The sequence below is a fragment of the Sphaerodactylus townsendi genome, linkage group LG06 (assembly GCF_021028975.2).
Source record: "Sphaerodactylus townsendi isolate TG3544 linkage group LG06, MPM_Stown_v2.3, whole genome shotgun sequence".
Taxonomy (NCBI): Eukaryota; Metazoa; Chordata; class Lepidosauria; order Squamata; family Sphaerodactylidae; genus Sphaerodactylus; species Sphaerodactylus townsendi.
The window spans coordinates 129,529,999-129,543,182 of NC_059430.1; the positions used below are offsets into that span (position 1 = coordinate 129,529,999).

Sequence of the window (13,184 nt, forward strand, 5' to 3'; positions counted from 1 at the left end):
ACTTTGATACAAGAGCATTTATAGTTCATTGAATGACTATCATTGATAACTTGCCAGATGGGAGGAGCCAAGCATTCTACAACAACGCATGTTCAGTTCTGTGGCGGAGGAATATACAACCCCACTAACATCTTTTTCTGAGGCAGGCTATAGAACAGAACCTTTCTCCTGGATGTGCTAATTTTTTTAAATTGCAAGATGGCAGAGAAAGGTGTAATCCCCCCCCCCATCTATAATAGTACATTCCATTCTATCATGACATTCTGTTTTAAGTACACAGGGGTGGGGGGAGATAGCTTTAACAAGGGATCACATCATTTTTGGAGGGGAGGTCCATCAGTGACTATATCTAAATAGACCAGTGATGGCAAACCTTTTCGAGACCGAGTGCCCAAATTGCCACCCAAAACTGACTGATTTATTGCAAAGTGCCAACACGGCAATTTAACCTGAAGACTGAGGTTTTAGTTTAGAAAAAACACTTGACTCCGAGGTGTGCGTTACTCGGGAGTAAGTTTGGTGGCAGTCGGTGGTTTTGCTTTGAAGCAACCGTGCAACTCTTCCAACGGGTGAATCACGATCCTTGGAGGGTTTACTTAGAAGCAAGCCCCACTGCCAGCAACCGAGCTCACTCCCAGGTAAAGGATCGTGCTTTAGTTCTTTGCATGAAAATCAGTGGGACTTAACTGTGCTTAACAGGGTTACCTGCACTGCTACCCCAAAACTAGGTCTTTGGTTTAATGCTAATAATCGGGCCTAGTGGCCCAGGCCAGCCTAGATGTGTGTGGCGGGGGGGTGGGGCAACTCTGTTTGCGTGTGCCCACAGAAAGGGCTCTGAGTGCCACCTCTGGCACCCATGCCATAGGTTCGCCACCATTGAAATAGATCCTCCATTTTCAGAGGCAGTGGATCTCTGGATGCTAGCTGCCAAAGGAGGGAGTAACTACAGGCATTGCCTTTGTGCCACTCCCTGCTAGCCGTCCTGGGATCACATGGTTGGCCACTGCTTGATATAGGATGCCGGACCAGATGTCCCACTGGTCTGATCCAGCAGAGCTCTACCAGAATTCTTACATGGTGTAGCAGATCAAGCACTGGGTCTAAAATGAGGGAGATACGCCTAACACCATTCAGGCACGATGCTCAGTGGCAGATCTTGGCCCAGTTTTTCAGCCTGGCCTACCCCTCAGGGTTGTTGTGAGGGTATACCCCTCGCAGGACGTGTGGGACAATAATTCATGTTTCTTGGTTAAAAGGGACTTTCAGAGACCTGTGACGTAATACCTGTTTGTTTTCCAAGCATACAGGTTGAGGAGGCGCGAGGCAAGCAGGCTCACATGGCTGTACTCAAAACGACGGGCCCCTACTGGCCGGCCTTGTGCCAAACACGGCCTACCACCCTGTACTTTTAGTGCCACCTAAGAGGATATTAGTAGATGTCCATTTGAACAACAGGTACCGGTTCTATTAATCATGCTTGGACAGGTGGGAGGGGGAGGACGAAGGTACAGATTGCAAGGCCGTGCGCGTTTGGATCTCATACAGTCTTCTGTGTCTGAGATTCTGTAGCTCAAAAGGGAAGGCACCCACAAAAAGAGATTCCAGCACAGCGGTACGTGCCTGCGGTACGGGGCGGGCATCATTCTTGACTGCAGCATATCTGAAGCTAAGGCTTTGATCAGGTTGGAGATGAATTCAGCCTTCTTGGTGCCGGGACAACCTGGATCAGAGAGGAGGAACAAGAGTGTCAGGGGTTGTATCTAGGTGATTGAGATGCATTCCTAAACAATAAGAACATAAGAACAAGCCAGCTGGATCAGACCAGAGTCCATCTAGTCCAGCACTCTGCTACTCGCAGTGGCCCACCAGGTGCCTTTGGGAGCTTACCTGCAGGAGGTGAAAGCAATGGCCTTCTGCGGCTGCTGCTCCCGAGCACCTGGTCTGCTAAAGCCTTTGCAATCTGAGATCAAGGGGGATCAAGATTGGGAGCCATAGATCGACTTCTCCATAAATCTGTCCAAGCCCCTTTTAAAGCTATCCAGGTTAGTGGCCATCACCACCTCCTGTGGCAGCATATTCCAAACACCAATCACACGTTGCTAGCTCATTATGCAATTGCTACAAGATATATGTAACCCGCTATATGTTATTACTGCCGTTCTGGGCAGTAATAACTTCTTAACTTGATCTTTGCTTTATGGCTTCACACTCAGTAGATAACTGGGCTTTCCCCTGACACTTTGGCCTCATGGGAACCGGGATTGTTATCCTGTGGGGGGAGGATGCCAGGTTGGCTCTATTTCTATCTATCGCCACCCTTGGGGCTCCAACCTAACTCTATCCATCGCCAGCCGTAGCTCCAACTTAACTCTTTCTTACATTTCTTGGGATAATGGGAAGGAGGGGATTAACATTGGAATAAAGGGGATAGCAAAAGCCAGGTTCACCAGAACTGGCTGTGTCAAGCAGTGGTGTAGTGGCTAAGAGCAGGTGCACTCTGATCTGGAGGAACCAGGTTTGATTCCCAGCTCTTCTGCCTGAATTGTAGAGGCTTATCTGGGGAATTCAGATTAGCCTGTGGACTCCCACACATGCCAGCTGGGCGACCTTGGGCTAGTCACAGCTTTCCGGAGCTCTCTCAGCCCCACCTACCTCGCAGGGTTTTAGTTGTGAGGGAGGAAGGGCAAGGAGATTGTAAGCCCCTTTGAGTCTCCTATAGGAGAGAAAGGGGGGCATATAAATCCAAACTCTTCTTCTTCTTCAATGCCTATCAATAAACACTGACGATCAACATTACGGAGTCTGTTTATTGCTTCAAGGTTCAAGACCTAACAAAGAGGATCCCCAGAGATCTTGTAAAGCCAAGATGTCCCAAGTTTGAATTCCCGTCACAGATGTGTTCTGGCGACCAACTCCCCCCCCCCCCCCATGGCTTATAGCACAGGTGTCAAACGCGCGGCCCTGCAGATGTTATGGACTACAGTTCCCATCATCCCCTGCCAGCAGGGAACTGTAGTCCATAACATCTGCAGGGCCACGAGTTTGACACCTATGGCTTATAGGAATGTGGGGGTGTTTTGATGGTGGCTTTGAGAGGCAAAGCCACATAGCAAAGGAAGCGCTTTCTTTCCTCTCTCTGTGCAACGCTGCTCTCAATTGGGGCCACGTGAACCTAAGATTTACCTTTAAGGGACACAGGGAGAAATAACCACAATTGCTGGTGGGTTCTACCCTCAGATTCTATTTTGCCTGTTAGCACAGCAGCCAGGATTGGCAGGGGTGGGTTCGGAGGCTCTGGGAGTGGTGCTTGGAGAATTTGCCAGAGAGACCACCCTGTTAAGTAGCCGCTTTCTGCAGGGGAACTAGTCTGAAGACCAGTGGGGAAAAGTGGGAAATCTCCACGCCCCACCCGGAGGATACCACAACCACGCAAAGCATGCATCGGCTGGCAAAAATAGCAAGGAAAATATCGATCTTCTATTCTTCAAAGGTAAATCATTCTTTTCCTCACGGGTGCAACAGAAAACTGAAATCACATCACATTATTTGTGTTTTATTTCGTCCACATGTAACCTCGTAGGTAATCAAAGTGGTTGAAACTATAAATAGGTGTCAAACTTGCGGCCCTCCAGATATTCATGAACTACAATTCCCATCAGCCCTTGCTGAGGGGGAATATGATTGAAGTCTATAAAATTATGCATGGGATAGAAAATGTTAACTGAGAGAAGTTTTCCTCTCTTTCTCACAATACTAGAACCAGGAGGCATACATTGAAAATGCTGGGGGGAAGAACTAGGACTAATAAAAGGAAACACTTCTTCACGCAACGTGTGATCGGTGTTTGGAATATGCTGCCACAGGAGGTGGTGATGGCCACTCACCTGGATAGCTTTAAAAGGGGCTTGGACAGATTTATGGAGGAGAAGTCGATCTTGATCCTCCTTGACCTGAGATTGCAAATGCCTTAGCAGACCAGGTGCTCGGGAGCAGCAGCAGCAGCAGCAGAAGGCCATTGCTTTCACCTCCTGCACGTGAGCTCCCAAAGGCACCTGGTGGGCCACTGCGAGTAGCAGAGAGCTGGGCTAGATGGACCCTGGTCTGATCCAGCAGGCTCTTTCTTATGTTCTTATGACCTTGATTCCCATTTTCGAACTAGGAGGAATTAAGTCCCGGACCCTACCTTGCAGTGTACGATCTCGGAACAGTGAGCCCACTTCTGTCGTTTTGGCTGCTGTGTCAGTTCCACAGTCTGGAGGGAAATTCCTGTTTGGTGGAAAATAAAGAGATTTCTTTGAAGGTCTGAAACAATGAAGGGGGTAGAAATCTTCAGACATGCTCTCCAGAGGTGGTGAGGAACAGCTCATTCCCTGAGAAATCTGACACGTTAGGGAAGGAGAAACTCAAACAGTTTACAAGGGACCGTCCCTATTTTTTGGCACCAGTTAAAACAGAGGTGTCCAACTCTGGTGCTTCAGATGTTCGTAGACTACAATTCCCAGCAGTCTCTGCTGGCATGGCCAATTTGCCATGCCAACAGGGGCTGATGGGAATTGTAGTCCGTGAACATCTGAAGCGCCAGAGTTGGACACCCCCTGAGTTAAGAGAACCCTCCCTCTTTTTGCCTTTTGGAAAAGCTTCAGGGGGAAAAAGTAAGCGCAGCTCGAGACTTTCTGCTGCTCTTCAAAATTCTGCTCTCTCCTTTAAGACTCTCTAGAACAGAGATGTCAGAGAAAGGAGCTGATACGTCAAGTGCCGTTCGTTGCACGCACAGGAACGCTACGGTGCTTTGGAACACCGTGGCCGGCCATTTCCCACCCATTTTGCAAAAGCAGAGTTTATACTCTGATAAAAACTTGCAGGACATCTCTGCATTTCTAGTACCGTATATACTCATGTATAAGTCGAATTTTTCAGCACATTTTTAATGCTGAAAAAGCTCCGCTCGACTTATATGCGGGCCATTAAAATTTGGTATGTGTTTTTACTTTGCCGGCCAGCAGGGGGCACAGTTTTTATGCTAGTGACACCAAAATTTCAGGGTACCTTCAGAAGACACTCCAGATGTTTGGTAAAGTTTGGTTCAGGGGGTCCAAAGTTATGGACCCCCAAAGGAGGTGCCCCATTCCCCATTGTTTTCAATGGGAGCTATTAGTAGATGGGGCTACCCTTTTGAGGGTCCATAACTTTGGACCCTCTGAACCAAACTTCACCAAACCTGACTGGTCTCATCAGGAGAGTCTCTTTATGATACCAGCCAGGTTTGGTGAAGTTTGGGTCAGGGGATCCAAAGTTATTGATTCCCAAAAGGGTGCCCCATCCCCCATTGTTTACAATGGAAGCTAATAGTAGATTTTCCATTTCTGATAATATCCCTCTTAAAATCTAAGTTGGGTTACATTTGGACATACAGATGATGATGATGACTCCAGTTTTGAAGGATTTCAACTCTTGTGTTTTAGCTTGGTTGCTGGTTGAGCTAAGGTTTTTGTACTTTTAAAGTTATTGTTGATACCATATTGTTCTTGTGGACCCTCTTTTCCACTTACAGAGCCAGTTTACTGTTTTTCTTCGAAATAAATATTCAAAAACATTTAACCTACTGATGCCTCAATTGATGTAATTTTATTGGTATCTTTTTTTAATTTTTGAAATTTACCAGTAGCTGCTGCATTTCCCACCCTCGACTTATACGCGAGTCAATAAGTTTTCCCAGCTTTTTGTGGTAAAATTAAGTGCCTCGACTTATATGCGGGTCGACTTATACGCGAGTATATACGGGTACATCTTTTACTAAAAGAGCGAAATGCTTTCTGACTTTTAGAAGGCTGGCTGTTGAAGTCTGAACACACTTATGGGCGGGGAGCCTACCGCTCTCTTTAGCGTGGCAAACCTGCACAGGGGCCCCAAAATATCCTGGAATCACAACAGTACCCCAAACAACACAGATCAGTTTCCCTGGAGGAAACGGCTGCTTTGGAGAGTGGACTCTTGAGATATTATATTCCACAGAGACTCAGCCCCTCCCAAAACACCAACACCTCCAAACTCAAAGAGCTTCCAGATCCAGAATCCCCATCTCCACCTAGCACTCCACTGAGTAAAGTTTGTTTGTTTGTTTGTTTATTATTTAAATTTATAGACCGCCCCATCCCAGAGGGGCTCTGGGCGGTGTACAACAACATCAATATATATACAACATGTAACAAGGGTCACAATAGTGACCGTTTACTAAAATCCATTAAAAACCATTAAAACCCATTTAAACAGCGGTCAAATATTAAAATATCAGTTATGGTTCTTCATATGATTACTGCTACAGAGGTCTGCAACCTGCGGCTCTCCAGATGTTCATGGACTACAAATCCCAATTGGCCATGCCGGCAGGGGCTGATGGGAATTGTAGTCCATCTGGAGACCTGCAGGTTGCAGACCCCTGTGCTACAAGATTGATTTTCACTAGAAACTGGAATCAAAAATTGCTCCTAACTTCCATGCTTAGATGGGTATTTTGGGAAAGTGAACTTTTTATCAAAAATATAATGACAGGATTTGGATCATTTATGGTCATGTACAATACAGAGAATGGAAGAGGTTATTTTGTAATTTAGACTCAGGTTTCCCTTAGTTGGGGTTATTTAGTGGGTAGTTTGTAGCTGGTTGGCTTTATGGCGTTTCTAACTGCATTTGATTTTTACAATGTTTGTATCTGCAGGGATAAAAAAAACCATTCCCCATTTTCCCTTTTGGCTCAAGTTTGAAGCCTTCCTCTAATACAGGGGTCTTCAAACTATGGCCCTCCAGATGTTCATAGACTACAACTCCCATGAGCCCTACCACTTGGCCATGCTGGCAGGGGTTGATGGGAATTGTAGTCCATGAACATCTGGAGGGCCATAGTTTGAAGACCCCTGCTCTAATATAAGGAGACGTCCACCAAACTTAGGAGCCTTCCATTAAATGAAATGAGTAATCAGAATAAGTAAGAGGATAATGATTTGGTAGTAGCATGTGTATATTGTAAGAAAAGTTTTTACAAATTAATTACAGTAAGCACAAATCAATGGGTTTTTAAAAAATATATATACTTGGTTTATTAGAATTCAGTTATTTTTAAAACCTGCAAAACTTGTTGATTATCTTATGATTTTACAGGATATATTATCTGTCTGGCCCTGCTGGCTCTCTTTGGGTAAGGTGACCAGATGGTCACCTTTGTAAACTGGGACGGGCGGGTAGGCAGGTGGCCAGTTGATGCTGTGTGCGCAGCCGCAGGAGCGCACTGCCTTCTGGGATGCTCCCGTTTCCCGCCCTGTAACAGGGCGGGAAACGGGAGCGCCCCAGAAGGCTGTGCTCCTGCGGCCGCGTGCGTGGGAGGCTGCCGCACTGCCTTGCGCCCCAGAAGGCAGTGTGGCAGCCTTCCAAAAATCGGAAAACTTCAAAAAAAACCCAGGACGCGGGACAAATTGTTTTAAGGCGGGACTGTCCCGCCAAAAGCGGGACGTCTGGTCAGCCTATCTTTGGGCCCAGAACTGTACACAAGACAAGATCCTTCTTTAAATTGTTCTTACTGCTTTTCTCCCTTTTTCCTGTTATCATTCAAAAAAAATTATCAAAAATTATACGGCTTCCATTGGAGGAAGATGCATTGGAGGGAGTCTTCACAGAGGACAGCTGTATCCACTCCAGCATTCAGAAGTCAAAAGAAAACTTTCACCAATGGTAACTATGGTGCTGGACAGGAAGTTTGGGTAGTAATGAGAATTGGAATAAGAATTGGCCTGCAACAAGATTCTCTGTAGGGCGTGGCTTTTGTGGGGCCAGCCGAAGCTGGAGGCTGGAATACTGACCGCGCGGAGGTGCCCGGGACGGGTCGGCCGGTGTCCACCCGCACGCACCAGCAATACCCCGTGGCTTGGTGGCACTGCACCATCTTGTACGTGCCGTCGGGCTCGCATTCGGGGACGAAGGTGCCCTCCTGTTGGTGCTGCTGGGCCTCCTCGATGGCTTCACGCCGTTCCTGCTCACACGACGGCGGCGGGTATTCTGCAGGGAGTGTAGCTGCCAGACAGTCAGAACAAACAAAGCCAAATCCCGACACTCCCCTAGCAGCAGTGGGATCCAAACATTTTAGTAACAGGTTCCCATGGTGGTGGGATTCAAACTGTGGCGTAGCGCCAATGGGGCTGGGCGGGGCATGACGGGGGCGTGGCCGGACATTCCAGGGTGGGGCGTTCCTGGGCGGGGCTGTGGCAAGGACGCAGCCGCTGCGCCGGTCCTTGGGCGGGAAACGAATGCATGCGGGCGCAGGCTGCCACGCACGCCGGTGCGCCTCCTGCTAGACTGCTGCCAGTTCTGCGTGCTACTGCTGAGGAGCGGAGGAGGGGCGTAACTAAGGCAAAAATCACGTGGCAAAATCACCCATTAGTAACCCCCTCTCGGCACACACAAAAAATTAGTAACCTACTCTCGGGAACCTGTGAGAACCTGCTGGATCCCACCTCTGCCTAGCAGGTTACAAACCCATAGAGAAAACAATGGCAAATCACCTCTGTTTGTCTTTTGCCTTGACCTGGATGGCTCAGGTTTGCCTGATCGCATCAGATTTTGAAAGCTAAGAAGGGTCAGCCCTAGTCAATAGTTGGAGGGGAAACCGCCAAGAAAGTCCAGAGTCACTAAGCAGGGGCAGGCAATGACAAACCACCTCTGAATGTCTCTTGCCTTGAAAACCTATAACAGTGGTGGCGAACCTTTGGCACTCCAGATGTTATGGACTACAATTCCCATCAGCCCCTGCCAATTGGCCCTGCTGGCAGGGGCTGATGGGAAGAGTATGATCCAGTACATCTGGAAGTGCTAAAGGAGTATAAGGTCGCTACCTGCACGCTCAGGCTGAAACAGTCTCTCCAAGGCTTTTGGAAAGTTGTCAGGCTGGAGGGCTGGATGAGAAACAAGGAAAACCAGTGAATTGTCGAAGACTTTCCCGGCCGGATTCAACTGGTTGTGGTGGGTTTTCCGGGCTGCGTGGCCGGGGTCTGGTACATCTTGTTCCTAACGTTTCGCCTGCATCTGTGGCTGGCATCTTCAGAGGTGTATCGCAGACAGAAGCAGCCTTCCCTCTGCGATACACCTCTGAAGATGCCAGCCACAGATGAAACATTAGGAACAAGATCCACCAGACCACGGCCACGCAGCCCGGAAAGCCCACCACAACAAGGGAAACCAGGGTCAGATCCACAGGCTTCAAATCCATGGAGGAGGCCAGCCATTTTGTCTCAGCCTAGGCTACCTTACAAGGCTCCAAGGATGAAACGGAGGGAGGGAAACCCACCCATGCCTCCCCATGCCGCCAAGGAAGGAGGATGGGATTTTTTCTTTTAAAGACGAAAGGAGAACACACTTAGCATATGTTGCTGGGCTATACTTAAGGTTGCTGCTTCTCAAACGAGGCCTACAGGAGAGCGTTATCCACAGGTTCTCACCTTGGTTTTGCTTCGTCATGCGGCTGGGCTTGAAGTCTGGGACGATGATGGGGATTAGGAAAGGCAGGGAGGTTCCCTCTGGATGGAGCGGAAAGATAGACAGGCGCACAAAGATTCAGGCGACCGGCAACGGAGAACTAACGTGCGTTTCAGTGTCCATCAGCTGCAAGGTGCCACTACTACCTATGCCAGTGGTGGCGAGCCTATGGCACGGGTGCCAGAGGTGGCACTCAGAGCCCTCTCTGTGGGCACGCACAAACAGAGTCCCCCCCCCACCACACACACACATCTAGGCTGGCCTGGGCTGCTGGGCTCGATTATTAGCATTAAACCTAAGACCTAGTTTTGGGGAAGCAGTGCAGGTAACCCTGTTAAGCGCTGTTAAACCCCACTGATTTTCATGGGAAGAACTACAGCGCAGTCCTTTACCTGGGAGCAAGCTCGGTTGCTGGCAATGGGGCTTGCTTCTGAGTAAACCCTCCTAGGGTCGTGATTCACCCGCTGGAAGAGTTGCACGGTTGCCTCAAAGCAAAGCCACTGACTACTACCAAGCTTACTCCCGAATAACGCACGCTTCGGAGCCAACCCGTTTTTCTAAACGAAAACCTCAGTCTTCAGGTTAAATTGCTGTGTTGGCACTTCGCGATAAATAAGTGGGTTTTGGGTTGCAATTTGGGCGCTCGGTCTCGAAAAGGTTCGCCACCACTGACCTATGCGTTAGCACTTCAGACGAAGGCGGCGGCAAGCCAACCGCAGACTCTCCAAAACTGGAATGCGTCCTTCCCCATGCTGTGCCACACCCCCTTCTGTACCCACTAGAGGGCAACCCTTCCGAGACGTGGCTACAAGGGGGAGGCTGTCCCCCAAAACCCAGGACTGGGCCCCAGAGCCTGTTTCCACTGGCATGGAAGTAGTAATAAAGAAGAGGCAAATCCACAAGCTTGCATAGAACAATTGCCCCTCAACACTAAATAACAACAACAGTTTGAACATGCATCACAAGAAGGGATTGAATCGTGTGCCCCCCGCCCCCCCCCCCCCCCCACAAGGCACCTGCCTTTTAGAGTCAGTTTCTTAGAACATAAGAACTAGCCAGCTGGATCAGACCAGAGTCCATCTAGTCCAGCACTCTGCTACTTGCAGTGGGCCCACCAGGTGCCTTTGGGAGCTCACGTGCAGGATGTGAAAGCAGTGGCCTTCTGCTGCTGCTGCTCCTGAGCACCTGGTCTGCTGGAGGCATTTGCTATCTGGAGATCAAGGAGGATCAAAGATTGGGAGCCATAAAGATCTGACTTCCATAAAATCTGTCCAAGCCCCTTTTAAAGCTATCCAGGTTAGTGGCCATCACCACCTCCTGTGGCAGCATATTCCAAACACCAATCACACGTTGTGTGAAGAAGTGTTTCCTTTTATTAGTCCTAGTTCTTCCCCCCAGCATTTTCAATGAATGTCCCCTGGTTCTAGTATTGTGAGAAAGAGAGAAAAATGTCTCTCTGTCAACATTTTCTACCCCATGCGTAATTTTATAGACTTCAACCATATCCCCCCTCAGACGTCTTCTCTCCAAACTAGAGAGTCCCAAACGCTGCAGCCTCTCCTCATATGGAAGGAGCTCCAATCCTTCAATCATCCTCGTTGCCCTTCTCTCCACTTTTTCTCTCTCTTCGATATCCTTTTTGAGATGTGATGTTTTCTTACCAGGAAACCCAATTACTCTGCTCAGTCTGCAATGGCCACTGGCTCTCTTACCTGTCAGACAAGCTAAGCCTGCCAAGAGACTTCCAAGAAAAGGTCCAGACTGACCCCTCCAAAAACAAGGGAAAATCCCCCCCCTCCCACAATGCATCTGCACTGGCTGTACCTTGTTAATTAAAAGTCTTGCAACTAATAGCTCTTCTCCTCTCATAGGGTTGTCACGGATGAACTGTTACCATTAGCAGATTCTACCCGGCTTCAAATATGCTTTCTCCCTGATTAATTGGGCAACACTTCTGGGGGAAAATATTCCCAATACTTATACAAGCCACCAATTGGGCCTTTAAGAACATAAGAACAAGCCAGCTGGATCAGACCAGAGTCTATCTAGTCCAGCTCTCTGCGACTCGCAGTGGCCCACCAGGTGCCATTGGGAGCTCACCTGCAGGATGTGAAAGCAATGGCCTTTCCCCACTTAGCTTCTGCTGCGCGCTACTCGGGCCAAGTAGCGTGGGGTCCCGTGGCACTCCCCACTACTGCGGGGCGCACAACGAGCGCAGCAGCCTCGGACCTTTACTGCTCTCAGCGTTTCCCCTACGAAGCGCCGCGTCATTCCTAGCTCCTCAAAAGCTGGCGCCTTTTGTGGGGAAGCCCGGGCACGTACCGGAAATGACGCGCGCAGTGAGTAGCACGCAGCGAAGGTGGTAGAAGGAGAAGTGGGGAAAGGCCCATGGTTATAAATTTAGCTCCTGCCCCTGGCTTCTCTAGGGACTCAGGCAGAGATGGGTTTTTCTTGACGGCTGACACTCGGAATCTGAGAACTGCAGATTGAACCTGTCATTGTAATTTTGTATAGGTTGGAATGGTAATTTTGATATGTTGGAAGCCGCCCTGAGTCCATGAGGGGAAAGGCGGCATGGAAATGTAATAAAATCTATATATATAAAAAGCTAACAGTGTTTTTGTTGATGACAGTATACCTCAGTAACTGCTGGGCCAATTCCTCTGAAAATTCCCAGCCACTATAGTTGGCCAGGCGAGAGTGTTTTTAGATGTTCACATACCTGAAATTTCACACCTGGCCCAGGTAAAACGCCTTTTTCCTGGCGCTCCCTGGTGAAGGCCATGCAGCTGCCTGTGTGTAACTGTCACCCTTAGAATGTTCGTGCTGCTTAGAATGTCCGCTCAGATGGCCACATAGGAGCAGTGGAAACAGTACATAGGCAGTAACTGGTGTGGAAGTGAAACACATACACACACATACACACGAGGGAGAGGGAAGGGAGGGAGAGGGAGGGGTGGCATGCAAGGGAAGAGAGGGAGGGGAAGGAAAGGGACGGAGGGGGCCGGAGGCATGGCCAAGGGAAGCAGGAAGTGGGAGAGAGGGGAGACAGTGAGGGGTGGCATGCAAGGGAGGGGAGGCAGGGGCCCAGCATCTTGATGATGACCCACCCAATTCTAGGGCCGGAGGGAAAGGGAAGGGGAGGGAGGGGGAGGGGTGGCATGCAAGGGAAGAGAAGTGAGGGAGGGGAGAGAGGGAGGGGCGACATGCAAGGGACGGGAGGGAGGGGCCAGGCACCCTAGATTCCCTGAATACTGTGGTTACAGTTAAGAAAACCAGGCACGCATTACTGCCCAGAAGTAAGCTCGGATTTTTATAGCAACTGTGACATACTCTTTGAATCGGCTGCGTCAGCGCCCCTCAGAGGGAGTTTCCCTTCTCATAAGCGACACCCATTGCCACCAACCAAACTTACTCCCAGGTAAAGGATCATGACCAGCCAGCCTAGATGTGTGGGAGGGGTGCCTTTCCATCCCCCCCCCCCCCAAGGAATGCGGGCACACACATCAATGACATCGCACAGTATCAGGCTGCGTGTTTGCATGAGCACGTACTGCTGGCCTCTGCAATTGATTTGCTGAAACTGTTCCTTTTCCATTTCACCACAATAAGAAGCCACAGCAACGCATGGCTGGGCCCCGCTAGTAGATAAATAAAATAAAACC

The 13,184-nt window shown here is 49.1% G+C and overlaps 1 protein-coding gene across 1 annotated transcript in view; it reads right to left on the reverse strand.

Annotated features, from left to right (window-relative positions):
- LOC125434153 (SPARC-related modular calcium-binding protein 1-like) overlaps positions 1-13,184 on the reverse strand; it is a 48,660-nt gene that overhangs the window by 7,251 nt on the left and 28,225 nt on the right. Inside the window, exons 7-10 of the mRNA XM_048499157.1 lie at positions 9,483-9,560; positions 7,851-8,061; positions 4,184-4,266; positions 1,621-1,720 (exon numbers count right to left, since the gene is read on the reverse strand). Coding sequence (XP_048355114.1) covers positions 1,621-1,720; positions 4,184-4,266; positions 7,851-8,061; positions 9,483-9,560 — 472 coding nt within the window. The remainder of the gene's footprint in view (positions 1-1,620; positions 1,721-4,183; positions 4,267-7,850; positions 8,062-9,482; positions 9,561-13,184) is intronic.